The 25,548-nt window shown below is 36.5% G+C and overlaps 3 protein-coding genes and 1 long non-coding RNA gene across 4 annotated transcripts in view; 1 reads left to right on the top strand and 3 right to left on the bottom strand.

Annotated features, from left to right (window-relative positions):
• The window catches only part of LOC119077311, a 113,958-nt gene extending 110,528 nt beyond the window's left edge, over nucleotides 1-3,430 (bottom strand). Inside the window, exon 1 of the mRNA XM_037184477.1 lies at nucleotides 2,713-3,430. The gene's annotated coding sequence lies outside the window, so the exon portion shown is untranslated. The remainder of the gene's footprint in view (nucleotides 1-2,712) is intronic.
• Nucleotides 1-25,548, bottom strand: part of LOC119077315 (fasciclin-2-like) — a 385,563-nt gene that overhangs the window by 246,201 nt on the left and 113,814 nt on the right. The window lies entirely within an intron of this gene.
• Nucleotides 8,944-9,871, top strand: LOC119077345. Its single transcript, XM_037184532.1, has 3 exons — nucleotides 8,944-9,167; nucleotides 9,301-9,392; nucleotides 9,466-9,871. Exons 1-3 carry the CDS (start codon nucleotides 8,972-8,974, stop codon nucleotides 9,796-9,798), a joined length of 621 nt encoding a protein of 206 aa, XP_037040427.1. The 5' UTR covers nucleotides 8,944-8,971; the 3' UTR covers nucleotides 9,799-9,871.
• On the bottom strand, nucleotides 24,066-24,950 carry LOC119077358. The gene is made up of 3 exons (XR_005087781.1): nucleotides 24,817-24,950; nucleotides 24,651-24,755; nucleotides 24,066-24,589 (listed from the first exon to the last, which is right to left on the bottom strand). It is a non-coding gene; the product is annotated as an uncharacterized LOC119077358 (long non-coding RNA).

Raw genomic sequence — 25,548 nt, 5'->3', positions numbered from 1 at the left:
AGGACAGGAAAAGTAGGAGAAAATGCAGTTTTCCTTGCTTTTTCGCCAATAGTTACTGTTGCACCAACTGGATTTTATTAAAAACTAAAAATTTTGTTTCGTCTCGTCAATACCTTTTATTTGACTTGTCTCACATCATTTTCGAGCGAAAACGTCTAGAGAGATGCTGGAAAAACTAGTGAAAAACAGGCAAAACAAGGAAAACCCGCTGTTTTACCTGCTTTCTCGCCGTCGCCTCTAACTACTGATCGACAGAACTGATTTTTCTAAAAAGTAGATAATCCGATTCGTTGCGTTTCATTCGCTCTTTTGAAGCACTTCCCAATGTTGGGTCTTTTTACAAAGCAAGCAAAACTGCATATTCTCGTACTTTTAATGTTTTCCCGCACCTCCCTGTCAGTAAACCATCGATAACTCGACAAATATTAATTTCGTGAAGTCACATGTATGTTCTACCCCCTATGCCCTTAATATCAAGGGAGGAGAACACACATTTGACTGCATAGAATGCAGTTTTGTTGAGCTATCGATGGTTCAAATTTACTGGCAGCATTGAAAAATGAGGATGTCATTATTACACGATCCCTTAGACAAATCAGTGATACTATCAACTTCTAACTTTTTGATTTTCGTTGACTGTCCAAATAATGTGACAAGACTGTGAGACGGTCAGAGGATTTTCTTTAAATTTTTCTTAAACCAACTCACTTCAAGCAAAACAGCTATTAATGACAGCTGTCAAATAGAGTACTACTTTGTATGAAAAAAGTGTCCGAATTTTTTTACAGTGACGAAATTTGATCGAGTTTCAGTCCCCTATTTAGAGTACCACTCATGCTTGAAGTGCGTTGCTTAAACTCAAAGCGGGGATCATATGCACTCCGTTTTCATAAGAGAACATTCTCTTTCTACGCATGCGCATTTTTTAAACGGTGACCAAAATGGAATGCATGCGCATCGGCCTGAAACCTTTGTCAAAGAAAATTGATTCAGAAATTCAATTTCACTCAAATCAGAGAGAAATTAATTTTTGTTGGATGTGCTTCACATTCGCATTCATCAAGACAATGTTTATGGTGACAGGGGCCCTGCGACTGTAACATTCATTTTTCTAGTGAAAAATAGAAATTTATTCAGAAAATCAGAAACAAACCGACGATTGATGCGATGGCATACCCGAAATGAATGCGGTTGGCCGTTTAGTAGAGAGACATAAATCGTTTTGTTTTGATTTTTTCGACAAAAATACCTGCTCGTTGGTCGTGCTACGAGTTAAATGCAACTTATGTCTCATAATTTCTAATGGATTCACGTCATACATTCAGTCGTTGACGTCATAAATAACAAAAACTAGATTCTTATACTGAGCTATAAATACGCGGAATGTCGAGAATTACATCAGAAGATACGAAAAATGGTATGGGTCATTGTTGACTTAACTAAGAGAAAATGGAAATAAATTTTACGAATTCAACTACAGGTTTTACGTCTCAGTTTCGTTCTGCTATTGAGAGGTGTTAATTACCGGTACAAGGTGAAAAAAGCCAAAACGATCTACACCCGAATTGGTAATTTTGATGCAGAACCAGTATTTCTACACATCACTTATGGTTACACAGCAATACAACATAGAATCTGAAATAGTTTCTCATGCTCAAACTTCCACATTATCAATCAGAATATTAGAGTTTTGAGATTAAGCCAAGTATACAACAACCAGTCGGTGCAATGAAATTTTGACACAAAATGTATGGGCCATCTGTCAAACTTTTCTTAACTGAAAAAAAAAATCGGCAAACTTGTCAATTGTTGAGGTGAATTCAATGAATCTTCTTAAATCACGGATTCGGTAACAAATTGATCAAAGACTCTGATACTACATCTTCCGACGAACAAGGTGGGTTAGAGGACGGATTATGCTTGTCATTGCCATTCCGAATCAATCCAGATGGAATGCTCAGATGGATTGACTCTAGCTACATATAGCAACGCGACAGACCATATTCAGATGGTTCTTTCGTTCCGCTGTCAAATTTGACAAGAGAACTAAAGAAAAAATTGATTTAGGCCCTTTTCGCGTCGCTATGTGTAACTAGAGTTAGGAACTGGTTAAACTCAATGTTTTTGAGCTGGTCGATTATTACCTTATCCGTGGTTAATGGGGTGTTTACGTTCTTAGTGGACATAACATGACGAATTTGTTTATGCCTTACTCTCACTAACTTGACAGTAGAACAAAAGAAAAAAAATGAATTAGGTCTACTTCGTGTCGCTATGTGTAGCTAGAGTCATTTGGTGTGATAATGTTTACGAAACCAAACTTTTTAAATGTTTTCTTTTCGAAGTGATAAAGATATACAACGGAAATATCGTGTTGACAATCTGAGACCATACCCAAATTTAATTCCCAAAGAGGTTGATAACCCCCCCTCTCTCTCTCTCTATCCATGTCACGAACCGAACATCCAATCAATAAATTAGCATCCATCCATCCAACATGTTATGTATATTACCTAATCAATCCTCTAATTGATCTTAATTCGTCTCGATTTATTTAATCGAATTAAAGTTTTAGGCGAACAAGACAAGGAAATGTGATAACATGACAGCATAAGAAGTAGAGTGAGTTATCGAAGATTATGCCATGTCAAAATGTGCATGCATGCTACTTAAATGATAAAATGCTTAGAACATAATTGTAACAATATTTACATTTTGGTTTCGTTGTAATTCTTCGTTTGGTTGAGTTTTTTTTTTCCGCTGACGTCGTTCAATGCAAACTGAGGTAATCCGTGTCCTCAATTCCAATATAATGTTTTTGCTTAATCCGATTTGTTGCTGCTTGTTGTGTTTATAGTTTAGCTCGGTATATAATAGAGTTTCTAATGGAATAATCCCATCGAAAGACCAGAAAATATTAAACGCAGAGACACGATAGTGTGTTCAATGACTCATAGAAATTTTTGAATTTTATATTTTCAATGGAATATGGAACACTAAATTTGCACTAAATTCTCATTTTTCTAATTTTATTTTTATTTTGTTCCCATTTCAATTAACAAAAACACAACCGATCGACAGGGAAATATTACCGATTCGCGACAATATTTTCCAAAACAATTTGCAACAATTTCACTTGAACTGACAATAATATAACTCACTACACACACATGCATATGAAATGTCCAACAGTCAAAACTAACTAAATCACCTTTTCGTCATAAATTCACGTTAAATATGTTGAATTGCTTAATGACACTCTTCATTAAGCACATGGGAAACCACAATTATTATAAAAGTGTAATGGGCAAGATCGCAAATAATATGTCAACAGCGAAACAAGTTCTCGAGTACGCACAATGTGCACAACACAATTTTTTTTTTAAATTTAATTCCGACGACAACCTTTCATAAACACGACCGACGATCAACTGAAAACGATATTCAAAGAGTAAGAGTCATAACAATATACTTACACTCTTCGGAGTGATATACTTCTTGTGCCCCAGACGATATGTTAGTATTGTATTGTTTTCGTCAATTCGATTTTCGTTCAATTTTTATTTATTTGTATTTGCGTTTATTGTATTCTCGATCAATTGCTGATCAAGGTGGTTTGCTCTTATTTTTTGCATGTAGGGTAGGATGTAGCATGTACTAACAAAATTAGAACTGATATATGCCTCATCGGATATTTAATTAATTGTTTATTTGAACAATGGACAGTAACTATCCACCAGCTGTGGCATGTATTGTCTTTACAGTATAAAATGTAGGTCAAAACAAAATAGGGTAAAATATTTCACAGCAAACACTAGGCGACACTAGGTTAGCACAATGAATGAGAAATAACGCGATAAGCTTAAATTTATTAACATGAAATGCATACTCTCTATAAATATCGCATGCATGGTGTTCCATAATTCATATTCCTCTGAAGAAGATAAGACTAACAAACCATCGACTGTACCTTATCCAGGTAAAAAAAAGAAGTAATTTTGGATTTTCCATTTTGGTCATAAAACGGTAAAAACGATGTTCGGGGATGACGTTGCATTTGATGAAACATTTTTTGTTTACTTTTGCGCTTGCATTCTATTTGCATTTTTGGATTGGTGTGGGTAAATTGGGATTACACCCGTTTTTGCATTCACTTTATAATAGCACTACGAGACCATCATCAATGAAATAATAATCTGGTGGATCTGGTCGAACTTAATTTTTAATTGGAATTATTTAGGTGAGTGAGTAATTTGCGGCAATAAAAGAAAGGAACGAACGGTGACGTGACATTTTTACTATGTGTTTATTGTCTCGAAAGATAATATCGCCCAGCGGACGAAAATAAATGCAGTTCTGGGCAATATTATCGCCCGGAAGATGATAATATCGTCCACAAAATTGTGTGTGATAATAGAGAACTTTAGCAAATCACACAATAATGACAAAACCAATAATTTCCAACAATAACGAAAACGATATTGACACGGTAAAATTTTATCATTGTGAATGAGGTGGGATGGGTAAATATGTTCACAAATCATGGTGTTATGTGGTGGCAGAATTCAAACTTCTTTCATTTTGTGTTTAAAATTTTTGAATCCGATTGATTTGACATTTTCGAATGAAAGTCACACAGAGGATATAAGCGTTTCATGTGAAAATGATAAATTTATATGAATCTCTCGATAGACCAGCGTTTGCGTTGACAATAAGTGAATTTCGAATTTTGATAAATAAATTTTGGGAATTTTTGAAAACAAAAGAAAGACAAACGAGAGGAAATCGGGAGATAAGTGAAATATAAGCGTGACGCATTGCCACAGTATAATATAGAAAATACAAACCCTAAAATAGTTTTTTTTTGTACCAAGGCCAAGGCAGGCAGAGTCGATTTTATCAGCACCAGTCTTCAGTTTTAGGACGTGTGCTGAGAAAATCACTTTCCTGTTGAGGTAGAAACAACGATTTATGCACATGACAACTGAAATAAACAAACGCCCAAATGAATCAAGACTCGAATTTATGCTCCAGTAGATCCAGTAATCCAGTATAGCTCCAGCAATCCAGTATATTTGAGTATATTCGAGTATATCCACTATATCGTGTATAAATGTGTTGACAGAATCGTCAGATCGTTGATTGTTTATTTAATTTAGAATTGTTGTCTACAACGTGTGTCTCTGAACATACATAGATTTATTGAAATCTGTAGACTAGAACATTCTGAAGCTAGTGGAAATGAGATGGAAAAATTAGCTTGCCTTTTGACGACACAATTTAGAGAACAAGTTGTGCTGTGGTGAGCATAACCTCACAAACGGCACGTGGAGCACATGCTCACCCGAAACACATTTTGAAATTCATTCGCTGCTTTTCAGTTTTTTTTTGCGGATAACTCCCTGTACCATCCAAATAGACACGTTGTAGACAAAAATTCTAAATTTTGTAAGTTAACTCACAATTTCTAGTTGTAAGACAATTATTATTGAGAGTCAAAAATTGCGCAACCAATCAGAGGATGCGATTTTATATTTGTCTCGAGTGGTTTATGAAACAGCAGCATGAGACAAATATAAAATCGCATCCTCTAATTGGTTGCGCAATTTTTGACTCTCAATAATTGTCTTACAACTGGAAATTTTTAGCCATAAACAAGAAATTAAATAGGATTGTCCACATAACAGATTTTTATGTTAGTACACCCGCTACTCGTAAAATTCACCAGCAGTCAAAATGAGCTATCAATGGAAAGCTTAGATAATGTAAGTTACAACTAGCATATTAGGTTCACATTAAGCGTCATCAGTACCAGCCCAGACCTGTCAAAAGTTCACACAGATTTTGAACATTTTTCCAACATCTATCAATCTAATCTAATCTAATCAAACTAGGCATGCCCGAAAGTATTTGAACTCAGCTTTCCAATGAGCCCACTCTCACCCGGAACGATCGTTTATAGCGGCAAAAAATTAGGTTAAAAAACACCATTTTTCCCATCTTCGGATATCTTCAACCAGGAACCAAGTGTAGCTCGAGACTGTGTGATGTCTGTTTTGTAGTCTACTGGCAAAGACCTTTCAAACCATGTGTATATTCATCCCAGACGAAATAATAGCACTTTTTCACTGCTATTATTTCACCTAGGTTTAGATAAATATTTTAAAGATCTGCTGTTAAGAAAGTTGTCCGGTGCACAAATTATATTTTTCTACTTCAAATTAATTTCTTTTAAAGTACTTCAGAAGAATTTTGAATTCTGCCACCACATAACACACCATGATTTGTGAACATATTTACCCATCTCGCTCCATTCACAATGATAAAATTTTACCGTGTCAATATCGTTTTCGTTATTGTTGGAAATTATTGGTTTTGTCATTATTGTGTGATTTGCTAAAGTTCTCTAATATCACCCTGGGTGACATTATTGTTTAGGGTGTTAATTTCGGAACAATAATATCGCCCTCAGGGTGATATTAAAGTTTTCTGGACGGTATTTTCGTGATATAATATAACCTCGTAGCGATAATATTGCAGAACTGCATATTTTCGTCTTCTAGGCGATATTATCGTTCGACACGACAATCACACGCTAGAAATGTCACGCCTTTGAATATACCTGAATAGTGAAGTACCACCGGTTTTGCTCAGGATTATAACAAAATTCTTTTCACGCGTCAAAAAACATTCAAATTCAAAACCGCTCGCGCGTAAATTTTATTGTCTGCTTTATGCGAAAGTTGATCATTGCGTAGCAGTTTGCCCCTTGTGAAAATGAGGAATTGTAATGACCCAATGCTTTCGGTTCAATTTTACGCGAATTCCTTCGTGATAATCAACTGTCGCATGGGACAGACAATAAACCGGAATACTGCTGCTACGCAATTCATCAATTAGGACACAATTTTAAGATAAATTTTTTAAATGTCTTTTCGACAATTGTAGAGTTTGCATATCTGAGGCTCAGATTCTGAGCCGAAAGCGAGCTTTTTTGCTCAAAAACACGCTTGTGAGTTTGCTATTATCATAAAATTGCTGCATCATGTGTTGAATTACTTTCGCAGCATCTGTAGTCTTCTAATCTAAGATTACCCCTTTGATGAATGCATTAACGGCATAAACTCCGCAAATGGTCATATTACGGTGAACTATTGTAGCTAGGTGGTGGATGTTTGCGGCATTGGTTCAATTTTCTTTCAGGGAATGAACCTCCATGGCAGAATAAGGTTTTCAGCGCCAATGTTCCTATACTCATATATATAATCAAGGTGGTAATAACAAAGATTACTGCTTGTTCAAGACGAACGTTACGTTTTACGGAGCCTATTGAAATATATGACAGTGTTAAGATAAAAGTGTAAGAAATGTAATTGCGAGCGCAGCGAGCAAGAACATTTTCGACAATAAGGTATCACAACACAGATTATGATACATCTTAAGAGAAAATGCTGTTTTGATTATTCGTATAGCAAGACTGACGTGCATGAGGTAAAAGTTAAAAAATTTAGTTCATGAAGACCACAATCACAATTCAAAGTTTTTATTTTTCATTTTTTCACTTCTTGTTGCGCTGTGGTACCATTTTTGAGTCATCAGCCTTCCTTTCTTAACCTGATTTACGCTCTTGAGTGTAATAGGCTAGCACAAACAAATGAGCTGATCACTCCATTCTGAACTAGTTCACGAAGAAACAGCTTTTTTTCCTTGTTTGCCACTTAAAACAAGATGTAAAGAAAGAACTTTGGTTCTAAATGTTTCATTTTAGACTTCACAGTAGTTAACACTAGTACAACTGGAGAGGCAAACATATTTTCGCAGGCGTTTTATTAAGAAAACGCCAAAATGTATACTATCTCATATGGTTGGCGAAAATATGTTTGCGTCTCCAGTTGTACTAGTGTTAACTACTTTCACCATTCATGTTTCTTTTTGATAAATGTCACCAGATGTTGTCTCGAATAAAGTACGGCATCTGCTGGTACCTTGGCAAGTCCTTCTCGCCCCGAATGACTTTCATAAAGTCGACGTAATAAGTGCATGTGAGCTCAAATTGAAATCATCAATAACCTTAAGTTTGAGAATAACCTGCCGAACTCGTCGACTATATGGTAGTGAAAAGTGGAAGCCGAAAATAATAGTTCTTCCACAAATTACTCAGCATGGAACCACGATTCCTTCAACCTATCGCCCATAAAAATGGGTTATGGCTTGAATTTCAATTTGTTCAACATTTCGCGAATTCACACTTAAATTTAATCGAAAGCCTTTGTGAGAAAAATATGTCGCGAATTTTGTTTGTTAGCCGTTGCGAATTGCCCGCGTGTACGAATAGCATCTTATAGACTAATCGCCCGTGCGGGCGAATAGTCACTTCGTTGTTTGTTTTCCCGAAGTCTCTCAAAATGATAAGAAAATGATAAATCTTTCATTTTTGATAGTCAATTATATTTAGGCACGTTGGTGGTAAGTTCTTAGGTGTAATGCGAGTGCATTTGATTAGTGCAAGGATTGGAACCGACAATTAACATGTAAGTTTGTATGCAACGGTGTTAGGGCTTGGATTTTCGAACTTTTAAGGAAGGACATTCGATATACTGGTTGCAATCGAATGTCAAGGCGTAAAAAATATTTTGTTCAATTGGGCTGTAAACAAGAAATTTTGGGTCACTCAGCAGATATTACAGTAGATCAAAATCAAAATATTAGTAAAGGCAACGGAGTCAATCACGCATTTTATTGTAACACTCAGGCCGTAGTAGATAAAGTTTCGTATAAATTTCCAAAATTTACGTTCCGGCACCGTCATTTTGTGTATTTGCTAATTACGCGTAACAAATTGGTAAAATCTGAAGACCCATCAATCAAACTTTCCCGTAATCTTATCAACTACTCGAACCCAAAAGAGCTTCTCCTATAAAAGGCGAACACAATCAATATATTTTGCTAAGTCTAAAACTGCTGAATCAAAATGAAGTTCGCATTACTCATCTTCGTTGCTGGCCTTGCACTTGTCGAGCCACACGGTTACGTGCACACTCCGCTCTCCAGAACGTCTATTTTCCGTAGACCAAATGAGTTCCCTGGAGCTCAACAACCCTTCTGGTGGGACGATACAGGTGTATTTTGCGGTAATCAACAACAAGACCAACAATACTCCACTTGCGGTACGCACACTTTATTTCTATAATTTTATTTCTAACCTGGCCCTGGCGGGAATTTTGGGAATTAATTCCAAAATCTTAGGGCCTGCTAACCCACCACCACTATAAGATTTGTAATTTAAAAAAAAAATTACAGGACGTTGCGGTGATGCTCCAGGCAACACCCATGCCAACCAAGGTGGTAGATACGATAAAGGTATCATCACTGGCACATACACTGCTGGACAGGTACGTACCAACCGGTTCAGTTTCATATTTTATATTCATTCACTCGTCATCGAATTTTCCACCTGACTTATAGGCTGTCACCGTCATTATCGACTTCAACGCTAATCACCGTGGTGGCTTTATGTTCGAACTTTGCCCACAAGTGACTGAGACCAACACCTGTTTCCAACGTCTCCGAATCAACAGTGCCGACAGAGGAGTCCGCGACAACAACTGGGCCTGCTCCGGTGGCGACCATCAAAACGGACAGATGCGTGCTCAAATTCAATTGCCAGCTGGTGTCAGATGCACAAGATGTACTCTTCGTTGGACGTACAGAACATCATACCCACCAGCACCAGATGCATGCTGGAATCCAAACAACGCTCAGACCTTCAGAAACTGCGTCGATATCAGAATCAACTAGATTTTCCATTCTTGGCTTTGTTTTACATACAACGTTATGATATTGCTATTAAAATACAGGATTCAAACTAAAATCAATGTTTGGACTCTCAATGTGTTTTATGACAACAATTTTTTATGTTTGAAAACTTTGCGAAAACGTCGACCAATTGAAATTCGAGGGGTATCCAAATATAGCTTTTTTGGTATGGACTCATTGGACTGTCATTTGAATGAAGAAGAAGTAATTGATATCAGCGAAATGGTTTCTGCCACTGTTTCGATCTGAGAGACAGTGCAATGCAATTTCGTAATTCCTCAAAAATTTTGAAGAATTATTTTTGCCAACCATCAGGCCATGGCGACAGTGGCAAGGATACAACGAACAAGTGGCTAGTCATATCCTGTTGCATGTACAAATCTAGCGAATCATAAGCAAAATGAAAGTAGACTTTCATTCCGCTTCATCACTAGCCATGCAATCACAATGTGACTGTCACATGTGCGACATGTGGAATATTTACCACATGGCTGGTAAATACCAACAAAAACACGTACGAGTGTTGTACAAGAACGAACGAAGAACGAAACTTTGAACGCTCACACAAGTACAAGTGAGTGTTTGGCTCTAATGTAGAAACACCGAAATATTCCTACATTGTTGGTTCGGTTTTCCAAAAAGGTCTATAACGACCACATGACTTTCGAAAACAGTGGCGCTTATGCACCAAACCTCCAACGACCAAACTTTTCAGCCTCGTCTTAGGCCACCTTTAGTGCGAAAGCATGTCTACAGATCACACTTATCGGGGTCGGATCGTATCGTGTAAGATGTAAATCGAAATGTTAGAGTTCAGGGAAGAATATAAGACGAAATTCTATCAAAAGTTTTGATACGGAGGAGCTACAGCGACTCAAGTTTCACAATGGTCCCATCTTTGTGTTTTCTTTTCTTTTAGAAAGTGATACTGCTGCCTGTGTGACCACTTAACCTATGTGATTCAAATATGGTTCTAATCTAGGTGCCTAGTGATAACATCCCATACCATCAGTTTTTAGGTATCCGGATAACGCCGTCCTACAGACCTCTTTAAAAATCGTCAATTTTTAGAGGTAAAATTACTGCTGGAACCACTCAGTAGAACTTTTTCGAACATATCGATACTGTTAAATTTGTTGAGACTGGTATTTGACCTCAATTTTACATTTATTCGATTAGTTTTAAGGAGAATATTGCCCAAATACACTTTTGCCCCATCTGGTGCAGGCATGAGCGCCGACGGAGAAACCTCAGCGGCGGCTAGCCGAAAAAAATTTCTCGGCGGCGGCGAAAAAGTCGGCTTGAGCCGGCTTAAAACGGCTCGGCTGGAGGTTCCTTTTAACTTTTTTTTTTAAATAAAAACGTTTAGATAAATTCATGGAAAATGAACTAGTAAGCATGAAAATGAAATTGTACGGAAAGCGAAAATGTAGGTAGATTAGGTTGTTCAAAGTGCAAGTGGAACTGGTCTTGTTACAAGCAAGTCTCTAAGTCTAAGGTTCACTAACACGTCAAGTTTTATTGCCTCAAAACTTGAACTAAATGGAAAATCATGCTCCAGCACACTCATTTAACTCATTAAGAAAATGGTTTTCGAGAAGAAATCGAAAGCTCACGAAAATCAAGTAAAAATTGAAAAGAAAAAAAATCGAGAAAATTCGCAAAGATCGATAAAGTTTTCTCAAATTTGTGAATTAACTGATTGTGCGCCTTCGGCTCGTTCCGCAAAGGTCATACATAGCCAAAACAACAAACTTAGAAGCGAGGATGTAATATACCATTCTGGAAATATCATGAAAATTCAAGAAAACTTTCAAAATTTTCTTAATTTTGACAAAAAAATTCAAAAGGTACTTGAGCTGCTTAGGATCAACAGGAATCTCGGTTTCCAAAATTATTTCACCCATTCACCTTCGAGTTCACCTTTCGAAATCTTTATTTCATTTTCCAGCCGTTTCAAGCCGGCTTGAGCCGTGTTTTTGGCACCGGCTCGACTGCGGCGCGGCTTGCTCAAAAATGGCCAGCGGCGGCCTGATCGGCGGCTTATTTTCGGCGGCGCTCATGCCTGATCTGGTGTAGTGCATTTTTCTATTAGGTCCACACCTAAGGTGAAAGAGTTTGAAGAAAACAAATCTTCTACAAATTACTCAGTCTGGAGAAAGCTCTCGAACAAGATATAACTTAGAAAGAAAGGAGACCCCTTGGTTTCAAATTTCATATAAGCTGGTCGAAGTTTTCGAAAAATGACTACATATTAATAAACAATTTCTCTTCAGACAATAATTGTTGATTCAGTAATTGAACTCAGCGCCAAATTTTTTCAGCGCCATGGGCACGGTATTGAGTTTCCCATAGGGTAATTCGCCACGGCGAACCTCATTCAATTCAACTGAAAGCAGCTTCTCTTGTGATATGTGTTCCGCTAGATGTTTGTATTACATTCACTGAAAGGTCCTTCAGTGTTTATAAACGTTGCGTGCGATGTTTTCAAGCCAAACACAACCCTGATAGAAACTGTTAGCTTAATACTGCGGACAATGCAGCGTTCACACTAAAATTCACCTTCAGAACAACGCGTTGATCTATTAAAAAAACCTAAACTCATCGCAGACATTCGACGGAAATGAAGAAAGTGAAAATATTGAACACCATCCACACACTAAAATACACACGGTGTCCATTTCAGAGGTCATGGATCGTATATGAGTCTCTCACAAAGGCAGATTAAAAATTTAAATTTTAACTTTCCCTCTCCGTATCGGACTATTTTTATAAAAATGCATTAGCGAAGAATCGATCATATTGATGACAGGCCAAAATTAGCTGTTTTGAGATTAAAAAGGAAAGGAAATGACAATCCGGAACCACATAACATTTGACTGTTTGAACGTTGTGTTGTTATATTAGATGTGATGAGCGTAATAATTGGATAAGACGATTTTTTTTGCGCATTCATTTAGTTGAACAATATTTGGTGCTCTTACCCAAAAGCAGTCAAAACGTTTTGGGGCTTTTGGTTCAGCTTAGTATAGTGTGTTCTCTACAAAAATGTTTCGGTTTCCGATGTCATTTTCATAGAGTGTAATGGTTGGGTCATCCTCTTTAGAATTTCTTAAAGATTCCTTCAAATTGGAGCCTTTAACTTGTGGGCATAATAGGCAATCAGTCGTTTCAAATAGTGATCGATGCTGGTGAATACATTTACGTTATTGCAAAATTCAAGTTTGCAGTTTGTCCGACTCGTGAGCTTTTAGATCAAGTCAACTACAACGAATTACACGCTTGCTGAAAACTTTGACAGATGGCCCATACATTTTGTGTCAAATTTCATTGCACCGACTGGTTGTATACTTGGCTTTGAATGGAGTTAAAACAGTTGAAGTAATAGATTTACCATCAATATCGTAGATTTAAAATAGCTACAAACTCCATCCATCATTATGGATGATTTATTTGCCGTCTGTGAAAGGTTTAATCGGCTTTTTTCATAAAAAATTTACCAAGCGACATTGCTGATGAGGATGACATTTATCGACAATTCGAAATTAATATTTTTCGATTTGTAGAGAAAAAAAAATGAAAGAAAACTTGCCGCATCTCTATGTTGTCTGTCTAATCCAATGAACAACAGAACAACAACGAAAAAAATTGGCAAAGATATCAATACAGCGAAATTAGTAAAATTAATTTGAATACAAAACATTTGCTATTGTGATCACATATATGCAATTAGAGACGGCGTCGTTTTCCATTTCATTTTACCTGAACATTTTACGAACAACAACCGACGAAAAAAAATCATCAAAGACCAAGCGATGACTATCGTTGTCATCATATCAAATTATACGATAAAGTGAAATGATGAACAACAAAAAACATGTTGGTAATTGGCTGCTTGTTACACGGCCATATAATTTGTCGTATACAACCGTGACTTAACAAAATTATATCAATAATACGATTAACTCGCCAACAATATTATTGTCTATAAGATCACTCCTCCTACAGATGCATGTCTTTCGTTATTTAAAAAAAACAATTCCATCTCGCTAGCTTCCAGGCTTATCATCGTAGTTCTATTCTGATGTCAGGTGAGGATCTAGTAGATTGTACTTGGACCAGAGAAATGCTAACTTAGTTCCCAAGAGCTCATGAGAATAATTGGCAGGGTTTTATTCCTAACAATTTAGCTCTGCTCTGATTTTTATGGTAGTCTCGAGCTCTTTAACAAAGAAGACACCGCAGGGGAAATCATGGAATCATCCATGAAAGAAATGATAATTCTCTGATCTGCTTCAAAGTTAGTCAAAATAAATTTGGCACAGGGTGATCTCTAAATGTGTACAAGAAGCATCTGCAGATATCTTTATAGTATTGTGTTCAGAAGGAGTAAATGAAATCTCAGTTAAGTGGATCAGATGTTAAACGGAACCCACGTTTTAGGTCGAGATTAGTTTTCACCTTTTGGGGGTTTTATTCGTTTCCATCGGTTCGTTCCACATATCAGTAGTGTCTCCTTTCATTCCTTCCATTCGACATGTACATTGACTTATTTGTACTCTGTTGAAGCTGAACGAGACCGATTATCACGTAAAAGATTTATTTGAGTTGTTCCTTCACCAAGCGGAGAAATTAGAAAATTTCCAACAAGAGGGATTTCCCATTTCTCGCATAGGTGAACCCAACGTTTTTCATATGTGCGACGTGTGATTTACCGTGTTTCTCCTCGAAACAACAGCAATTAATTCGCCATATTATTTTTGAAAACTTAAATAAAGTGACAGTTATAGTGAGAAAAGTTTTATTTTCTTCCCCCGGTAGAAAAACTGCTGCACTTTAGCAGAAGTGTAGTTTGCTCATGGCATATTAGGGGAGAAAATATTCCCACAGCAAATCAAAATTTATTTTTCGTTAGGGAATTGTGGATTTCTTACGATTTCAATTGAAATAATGGAATGTGAAGAGTATGAAATATACGGACACCTTTTTTGCGTAACTGCGATTCCACTCTGATTAATATTTGATTTCCTCTCACTCCGTTTACGCTCCGTTTACTCGTTAAACAATAAAAAAGAGGCGTGGTTTAGCTAAACGGAGCGTACACGGCGTAAGAGGAAATCAAGCATAATCATACCGACGCCAAGCAGACCTCATTCTTCTGTCAAGTTTGACAGTATAACAAAAGAAAAATTTGAATTATGTCTCCTTCGCATCGTTGTGTAGCTACAGTAATGCCGGTGCCACAATCGTACATTCGCAACATTTATTTGACAGGTGATCTGTCAAATCGTCTGGCAATTTTAATAGTGTTATGACCGAATACTAGTTAAGTCAACGCACTGTCAGTGCTATGGTTAAGTATAACTTGCCTTGGATTACTTGTCAAAGTATTTGCTTCCCTTTCAACACCTTACGATGAGAGCAGAGAGCGAGAGGACAGAAGACCAGTTTATTATAACTTGCCTTGGGGTACTTATCAAAATAATTATTTCTCTTTCATAATACCACTCTATATGGTGTGTATGTCACCCATATTGTGCGCGAGAGGCATAAGGGTCAATGAAAGTATAAACCAGGTGTGGTCTGTTCATACAAACCGGAGGACATAGCGATTTCATATAAACAAACTCACCTCTCATGGAAGGTGAGTTTGTTTATATGAAATCGATATGTCCTCCGCTACATACAAAGTTTGACATTTGACCATACCTTGTATTGACGTTCATTGATAAGGGTTTCTTTAACAGCAAAAGTTGGCATTTGGTGTTGTTGCGGTGAATATTTTCACAAATCTCGGTGTGTCAGTTTGCTTGTTGTCATTGTCTTCTCTACATTTTTCTTTTGTACATTTCCGTAAAAATCTCATTTAATCGATTTATTGTAATGTAATATCCAAGTGAAATGGACAACAGTCATCCTTTCGCTGAATTTCCATTCGAACTCATTCCATAACCCGTCCCGCAAATCAGTTTCACCTTTTTTGACTTTTAATTTCACTTTTGTAAATTGAAGCGCGCAAAAAAACCGATTCTATTCAAAACGGTTTTCATTTTAGATTAATTATATCAAAACTCACAGTCATTTTTAATAAATGGTGTAATCAATACACCCAGTCCACATTTAATAACTTTTCCTTTCTTCAATTGCAAACGGTAACAAAACCACCACAATGAATACGAAACCTTCTCCGCCGTTGTTGTCGATATGCCGATATTATGATGGCCATTCCAATAAAAATTGAGCGCGATTGTTAATAAATATGAGACGCGAGCACACGCCTCTTCTCTACAAAACAGCATCGAATGTGTTGATGATTTGAAAATGTAGCCGATAATAATATCCCATCGTCTAAATAACACAATGGATCTTCGGTTTAAAATTTATTTCCTAAACAAAAAACGATTAATCACCGAATCATCATTTGAGTCGTAAATTTTAAACAGATGAATATTAATTGTACTGGCTTCAGACACCTGTGTGAGAGATAATGATTTATGCTTACAGAGGATTTGAATGTAAAAATCGGCTTTTTTGCGCTACAACGAAAAAACATATCGAAATCTCAGATTGTGTTGTGATATCTAAATCGAAATAATAGCAAAAAAAAATAATATCTTTCGAAAACGGAATTGTATGGCTCCGGTGTTGTTACTTGTTTTTCTTTTAACAATCCCCATAAAAGTCATAATAACAAAGGTACATAAGTAATCAACAAATGAAATGTTACCTTCACCAACAAATTGTATCCAAACTCGCTACTCATATGTAATTAATAGATTTGAATGAAGAGAGGCAGCACATTCACGTTAAACCTTTAACGAGCTACACTGCATCGATTGGAGAGCGAGATCGTGACAATGACAGTGGGACAGTGGGACTTGAAAAGTGTCCCTAATTTTCCCTTCTAAACACAGTGTGTACAACACTATAAACAGTGTTTATTTAACACTAAAGGTAATGCAAACCTTCATCGAAACACAAAAAATACGGATGGTGACAAGTTTGACAAAGAAAACTTTGAACTACAATTGCTAAAAGTTTCCTATATGCAGAATAAGCACCAGCTGAATATCACCAGCTGGTAAACAAACAAAAACACTTTGAATTGTAAACAATTCAAAGACAAACCTACACACAGTGCATTTCTACGTTAATGTCATCTATGCGCGCTCATAAAACGGATGAATGAAATAAACACATTGTGAAGAATGTGTTTTGATTCTTTATCATACAATTAGTGTGTGTTAGTAGATCCAGCTGGTGATATTCAGCTGGTGCTCATTCTGCACATAGTAAACTTTTAACAATTGTAGGTCTTTTTCGCGTTGCTACACTAAGTATCAAGTATATACTAGGATGAAGCGCTTTGACAAAAGTACTTTTTTTAAGGCCTACGGTTAAGGTTCGATGCAGAATGGTCCCCTGGAGCGCGTTCAATAATTCTATTTCATTCCCTGGTGTCAATTTTGTCGCTCCTGTCAAAGTTAAACCACCTTTATGGTTATATTGGCCGTGAAGACGATTTTGGGGCGCATAAAGAAATTCTATTTTTTCGTTGCCCAGTGAATGCGCCGAGTTAATGAAAGTGAATTTTGACAACTTCCGTTGGAATATAAACAAAATTTAATTAATTGTTTTTCACTATTTAAACACAATGTCATAATTCGAAAATAAATATTTTTCAACAATATGAAAATCGAACAAAATTTTACATCAGAAATGTCAAGTTTCACAATAGCAAGTTAATTCTTCACGGACAAAATCGGCCGTGGAGAATCTAATCTCACAGTTAACTTTGACAGTATTAACTGAGCGACAAACTCATTAACTCACTAAGCGACGAAAAAAGTAGAATTTCTGTACGGCCTCCTGATCACGAAAAAAAAATGAAGTTTGAGGCTCCGAAGGTCAACGAATCTGCAACTCGATTAAATCTTACGTCGAGTCTATATTCATTCTAATCGAAAGCTCTTGAAATTCCCTCTAAAATGAGCTACGGCACGACTTTTTTGCTTTCAAGTCACAGATTATAGAAAGCTTTGAATACAAAAAATGTCCGAAAAAGTCTTGAGCACTTTTTGCAATTTTTCATCGGTTAGTCGAATCTTTTTTTATTTTTAAGTATGCGAAATTAAATCCACAGTCACTACAAGAGTAATTATCATAATACACTTAAATACATTTTTTTCTACATGGTTCCACTCTAACGAGTTTATGTGGCCACTGCCCGAAAATGCATCGGACTTTTTGTGCATTGGCTCCACAGTCGGTGTTTCTATGGAGAGCTGAACCAACCGGACATTTACCTGTATGAATGTGTGAAGCATTTGCTTCACATACACATCCAAGCACTTGTTTATGTGTTTTTTGGGTTGATTCGCGTTGTGGTTCGCTATTAACATGTGCAGGCGGGTTTAGTGATGAATCGGTTTGAAAGAAATTTCATTCTGCTTATGATTCACTAAGCTTTTACATACGATAAGGTATGACTATCTCTCGATGGTGGTCATCTCTTTGCCACTGTCGCCATGGCCTGATGAGATGTGGTATTTTTGAACACCACTATTAAGTACAAAGCATCAATTTGGATTTTTTTTTTTATTATTTCATCGAAACAGTGACAAAAATCCCTTGTTGTTTTAGAAAATTTCATTTTCTCAGGTGACTTGTCAGATTTTTTGGAAGTTGGAAAAGATCGGAACTGCGTGATTTATTTCAATTTAAAGGTTTTTGTGGTATTGGGAATCTTGTTCTGGACCAATTCTTGGCCATTTACAGTAGTGGATATTCCATTCGTTTCCTTCACATGAAGAACAAACTGAATTTCTCACAATTATTGAAGGTTTTTATGAAAGTAACGATCGACGGTATTTCGGTGCGTCTTATATTTATTGTTTACGGATTCTGTGTGCCAGTTTCATATTCATACATCTCATTGATTGTGAGAAAACGAAAATGTTTTTATTTCTATATCTTGCAATAAATATTACCGTTTTGCCGCTTTTGTAACTCAACACAACGTACACACATGATTCGAAGTGATTTTTTTTTCTTTCGTAATATAACGTTCATTGTAGATTATTGTAGACATTATTACTTGTAGGCTATGATCGCCGTGTGTGTAATTTATTAGCCAAATGTGAAACGGTTGTATGTTGTACGGGCAAAAAAAAAATTATTAGACAAAAATGAAGGCAGAAATTGTAAAAATTAATTAATTGATGTAGCCGTATCACTCCAAATTATCAATTTTTTGCTATGGAATTCGAATATGTTGGCCACTAATTAATTACCGTGGTGGCCCGCAAGCGTCAAATAATTGCTTTCGAACATTTAATATGAAGATTTATTGTCTGTAAAATTAGGCGGGCATTTGAAGAAAGTACAAGAGCTGGGTTAACATTTCTATCATCCAGATCATTCAGCAATGCAATTTACGAAAAATGTAAACAATCAGGTAAGGTTAAGCTCATCCGGAATTCAGTAGAACTAACCTATAACTACTAAGTACGGATTTCCAATGAGTCCAATTTCATCCGTTCCAGCTGCTAATTTAGACTTTTATAAACTTTCCTACAAATAATAGGTCGGTTTTGGCATCATGTGAGTAAAGTAAGCCAGGCAGGAGTGCTTGATTTGACTGGGGACCTGAATATAGTAGCCTCATGTTTTGCGAATAAAATTTATTTCTATTTATGTCACTCATGTCACTGTTCATTTGAGTTCATTTTCATGCCGTGTATTAGGTCCCTTATTTGACGTTTCAAAAGTGAACCGTTACTGCCTGGTTTGTATTACTATGTCGCGACCCTAAATTAATTAGCAATCGAAAACTCTTATCGAATCAATTATTTTTGGTTAGCAATATATACATGCATGCAACGAATTGCATTAAGATTACAAAGAAAAGTTCAAATAGAAAAACCTGAAGTATCCACAGTCAGTGTTACAGCTTCATTTGGGAAAAACTAATTTTTTACTCGGAATTTAACAAAGATGATAACAACTGTAGCTTATATAGTAGATCTTTGTTAAAATATTTGAATATTTCACAGCACGAGCAACGGAACAACAACCATTTGCAACAAATAGTTTTAAGTTCCAGATTTCATAAACAAAATGGATTTGAAAGAATTGATTATTTTTGTCGTGGTAGTGTTCAGCCAAAAACAACCTGTAGGCCTGTCTGACCCGATTATTCTTGATCTATTAACTGATGAAAAGGGTAAAGTGTAGCAAACATGTCTACAATCATTGTAGTACAATGTAAAACAAGCTAGAAATCGCAAACACTTGAAAAACTGATGCCGAGATCAGTCTATTAGCGTGTTATCACACTTAATTTACAGTAGTCGATAATTTACATTAGTCGTCATCAGAGAGATGATAATTTAGCGACTGGGACGTCGCTTCAACAGAGATATGAAAATTAAATTAAATTTGACGACTGGTTACCCGAGCGAAAGAAAATCGACAAAAAGTATACGAACAAATGCGTGAACTGTGCAGGGTATAAATACACCTATTTTCGACCTTTCTACATACAAAAACAGTATAAATAACTATACAGATTTTAAGTATTCGCCAGTAAAGGGAATTGCCGGGTATGATCAAGTTTCTGAAAGAACAGGCTAAGACACCCACGAAGGCGGATGACACACACATTTTGACAAATAGACACATTTTGTTGAACAGACTCATTACAGATTGTTTGAAATGTCAACTTGAAGAAAAAAAAAGTTTTTATCAAGTTCGCATTTCAAGCTATCTGTAATGAGTCTGTTCAATAAAAAGCATCTATTTGTCAAAATTTGTGCGTCACCACCTTCGTGATCAACTCAGAGGTGTCTTAACCTGTTCTTTCAGAACCTTGGGCATGATAGCCTACTTTCATATATTGGTGCGACTCTACTACTAACACAGCTCTGCTACTAGCAGTAACATAAGAAGTATTTGGAGGCTAATGCTATCTTAATAGGCGTTGCCTTTCTTTCGTAAAGACAGGAGTCATGATTTGTTGGTGTGAATAAAAACGCACGCATACATGTTTGAATTTTGGAAGCTATTTTGACGTTGACAAAATGAGTGTTCGATCTAGTAGCAGTGCTATGCTACTAAGCGTAACATTCGAAATGATGAATTAAGGCAATTTTTAGTTGAGATGAAATCAGGTACTAAAAGAAAGTACAAATAGTTGGCACGAACGCACTCACATCATGCTTTTGTATTCGCTCCTCCAATTTGATCAAATATCAAATTTCGAGTAACCGTTAGCAAAACAATTTTTAATGTTCCAATTTAACGTTTGAGCAAACCATAACCTAAATATACCTAACGAGATCCTTTAACAACACAAACCTGACAAGAGAAACCTTACCGATTGAATTCTTCACAACAACGTTGAATTGAAAACCCAAAAAATTGTTTTACTAACACGTTCAGCGATGTTGCCTCAATGAGAGATCAATGTACACTGAAAGGTACAATGTCCTGGGCACCAGTATATAAAAGTATAACTTCAAAACGCCGCCTGTGTACAATGTCATATGACGGCATTTTATCGCACTAGTGCGATAAAGGATTTGCGAAGGGGTTTTATCGCACTAGCGCCACGTGTTACTGAAGTCACACTAAAATTATCTTCGGTATTTATTCGATTTTCTTCATTGTATAAAACGTTGTATGCAACAAGAATCGTATGCTGGTATATTATCGCACTAGATGTCAGATTGCCAATCCGAGGCGAAGCCGATGTTGGCAAGACATCGTGTGCGATAAAATACTAGCATACGATTCTTGTTACATAAACATCTAATATACACTGATCCATGCATGACTGGTTCAAGTATATAAGAGGTACCTGATATATACTGAAAAGACAGTGTACGAATGTACACTCTCTCCCTCTCTCTGGTGTTCAAACGTATTTTTCACTTTATCAATTTATCACATTATACGAAGATTTGCAAATTTTCAGAAACGACATCAAACAAAAAACTCGATCCTGAAGCAATCCAACATTGGACGGATATCGGAGTTGGTTTATCCAAAATAACCGTTTCGACAGACAGTGCAGCAATAATTGAAGCCGTGAAAGCTTTAAGTGAGGCTATACCATATCTCGGTCCGATTTTGGGTGGCTTGTTGAATTTGATACCCGGTTCAAATGAATTCGCAGAAATAAAGGAACAACTCAACAAAATGGACAGTCACTTGTTTGCTATTGAAAATAAGATTGATGCTTTGGCCAAATTAGTCACACACACAAACATCCTCTCTTATTACAAAGTACAGGCGGAAAAAATCAATTTGATTGAAATGTCTTATAAGCGATATATCAATAAAGGAACGAACATCAACATGAACGAATTAATCAACAACTGCAACAGGAATAATGTTCTGGATTATGTTTACTACGTGCACCGCGAGTTAAGAGATACCAGCATACTCTCACCAGGGCCTAAAATAAGGATTTCTGTGCAGGTGGGAAACTTTTCGAAGGGGCGCCTAATCACAAAATCTTGGGCGCCAAAGTAACAATTTTTTATCCAAAAGTAATATCATGCGTTCAGGACGTTGACGTAAATATATTTTACGATTTAAATGGAATTATTCCCCTGACCGTAAGTCTAGGATCTTTCATCCAAAAAATCATTCAAAATGTCAAAATGTAAAGTCTCGTCAAGTTGCCGATCATACCTGATGGGGAAAATGAACAATATGACCTAAAAATCAAATTCCAGAAAATTACAGATAATTATCGGTTTACTGGACTAAAAGGTATTTTTGGTAGAATATCAGCCCTAAAAATCACAATAGTGGTGAGTTTTTGGGTATGAGGGTGAGTTTTGTCTATAATTTATATATCTCAATGGATGTAACTGAAAAAACTCTCAAGTAACGTCTGTAACATTTGTGATTTTTGCTGAATTTTTGGACCCCTACTTATAGGTAAAAATATTTATTCAAATATTCTTCGTTAAATTAGGCTGTGTTCCACCATTTTAAATAATCTGAGTAAATTACACACAGTCAAAGGCAGTCAATTTTCAGCATAAATTAGCTTCAGCTGTTTTTCAGCTGATCCATACAAACAATAACAACCGTTTATACGTCTTTATACGGTTTTACCACTATCATGCGCGTGCGTGTAGCAGCTTCAACCGTATGAACAAGGAAAACCAGTTTTGATTATATGTGTGGATCAGCTGAAAAACAGCTGAAGCAAATTTATACTGAAAATTGACTGCCTTTGACTGTAATGTAGGCACATTCCATGAAGACAAATCAAATGACCAAAAACGGTAGTAGCACATTTTGTCTAGCATATGGAAACCAGAGAGAAATAAATGAGAAACAAAATTCACATTTTTGTTAATAACTCCATTTTAGAGTTTCATACGCCACTTCACTGAAAGTAGTTCCAGGCCAAGACCTTTCGAATGATTTAGTTCCTTTAGTGTCACTTTTTACACGTCTATTTTCTTTCCATTTTTTTTAGTTTTTAGGAAAGTGAAAGCTACAAATGTGAAATACTTTGATTCTGTATCTCCATATAAATGATGATAAAAGATTAAAGAAAACTGATATCGACAATGCCATTATCATTTTTCAATTAGGTTCAATGCGCCGCAGGCAAAATTTGTATTAAAATTACATTCATTTGACTATTTCAAGTCAGATAATTGTAATTTTTCTTGTGGGCAGATCTGGATTCGCAGGTGGGAATTAGAGGGGCGCAGGTGGGAAAATTCCCACCTGCGATGTTCCTTAGTTTAGTCCCTGACTCTCACTTATGTCCGTAATGAGAGACGACTACAATTTGGCGAGCTTCCAGATCTGGATGAAGATGTTAGTCGGCAGTATATCGCAATGCATGATGTTGCATACCATTTGCATGTTTGCCAAATACAAGAATGAACCGGACCTAAATGATACGTTAGATGGTGACATGTTGTTCTTCAGGAATATGTCAGATGCCATGTTCAATGTGGTCGAGAACGGTACCAATGATATCAAAGAAAATTTCTTTGAACAGGCAAAGAAGGAGATTTATGCGCATGCTTCATCACATCCTGCTGCCGATCATACAAAATTTGTTCGAGATGTGTGGACTATATTGGTGAATAAGTACTTCTGGAGATATTGGTTTGTAGCGAGTTACGACGACGAGTTATACGGTGAAGATAACCATTATGTAACATTCGTCAGTGCATATGTTTATGCCTGGTTCAGGAAGTACAATCGAAACATCAATGTGGTACACACAAATAACAATGATGATAACATTGCCAGCAGGCTCAAGAAAATTTTGGATAGCCGAAAATGGAATGTCGACAGCAACACCAGATGCAAATATATTTACGAATACGTTAACAATCGTATAGGTGACATAAACTCTCTAGGAGTAGTTGGCTCGGAAAGTTCATTTTCTGCAAAATGGTCAATGGAAGTTGGAGCGACCCAGTTTGTAAGGTGGGATGGACGTGCATTCAATGTCTTTGTCGTTGCACCCGAAAAGTAATGTTAATAAACTAGACTCTGAAGTCAATTCATTTTTGTATTTCTCGGCCAGATCAACAGAATGTCCACTTAGTAATGCTCAAACTCGCCACTACGAAAACATACATCCAATTAAAGGATTGAAATCTGTCAGCTCTGTTGCAATAGTCTTCGAGGCATGTATGGCAATCGATAATAAGTGGTCCGATGCGGTCATTATAGTGCTCGCAGTACGTTTTCAATAGGGTACATCCTTTTTTGTGACCTGTACCTGTGAAGATTTACCGTACAATAGATCGACGAGCGATTCCCAAATGATTCATTAATATTACTCAGCGTAATTTCAAAGCAGATGAAATCCGATGGACATGAATCTGAACTGAAATTCCGGCAATGTGGGTCCTTATCATCGCAGTAAAAACATTTCAAACCGAAGGCTAGAACAGGTCATGTCATTATTTACTGGTGCGACGATTTATGTAAAACTTTTAGCATTACTTTCCACTATCATGAGGCACAAAGTGACGACGACAAAGCCTTGGACCGACAACAACTTCATGTCATTAAATTGTTATTTAATGTCCTTGAAAACAATGGGTTCTTGACTGAAATGAATCAAACTAGTGGTTGCTTGGTTTATGCAGTGAACGCTGTTTTATCTGCCGAGAACATAGAGGTAGACTACCTATAGAGGAATTATGACCAGAAGTTCGTTGAAACATTATATCACACACACCACTAAAACGAAAAGGTCAACTTTGCTTCTTTTGACGTTATGAGTCCCTTTACTTTTGACATTTAGAGTCCCTTTTTGCTGTCTGTACACGAAGCTGTCACACACACATTTATGATTTTTCATTTTAATTCGTCAGTTTGTTCTATTGAGAGACTGAGAACAGATATATCGAGATGAACAGTTTTGCCCTAGAGAGGTTCATGCGAGATTATCGTTCTAAGCAGATAAAACTCTATAAATTCCTTGTTAGAGACAATTATCTGCCTAGAACGATAATTTCGCATTAATCTCTCTAGGGCAAACCTGTTCATCTCGATATATCTGTTCTCGACAGATAAAATAGCCAACGCCTTCGACTGATCCAAACACGACAGAGTAAAGTTAACCAGGCAGGAGTGCTTGTTTGACTAGGGACCTGAATAATCTAGTAGCCCTTGATATTTTGCGAATAAAATTTTTCAATTTATGTCAGTGTTCATTTGAGTTCATTTTCA

This window comes from Bradysia coprophila, unplaced genomic scaffold (assembly GCF_014529535.1).
Source record: "Bradysia coprophila strain Holo2 unplaced genomic scaffold, BU_Bcop_v1 contig_235, whole genome shotgun sequence".
In the NCBI taxonomy this organism is placed as follows: domain Eukaryota; kingdom Metazoa; phylum Arthropoda; class Insecta; order Diptera; family Sciaridae; genus Bradysia; species Bradysia coprophila.
Note: the sequence above shows the minus strand (reverse complement) of the source record. Positions and strands in the feature narration are given on the sequence as shown.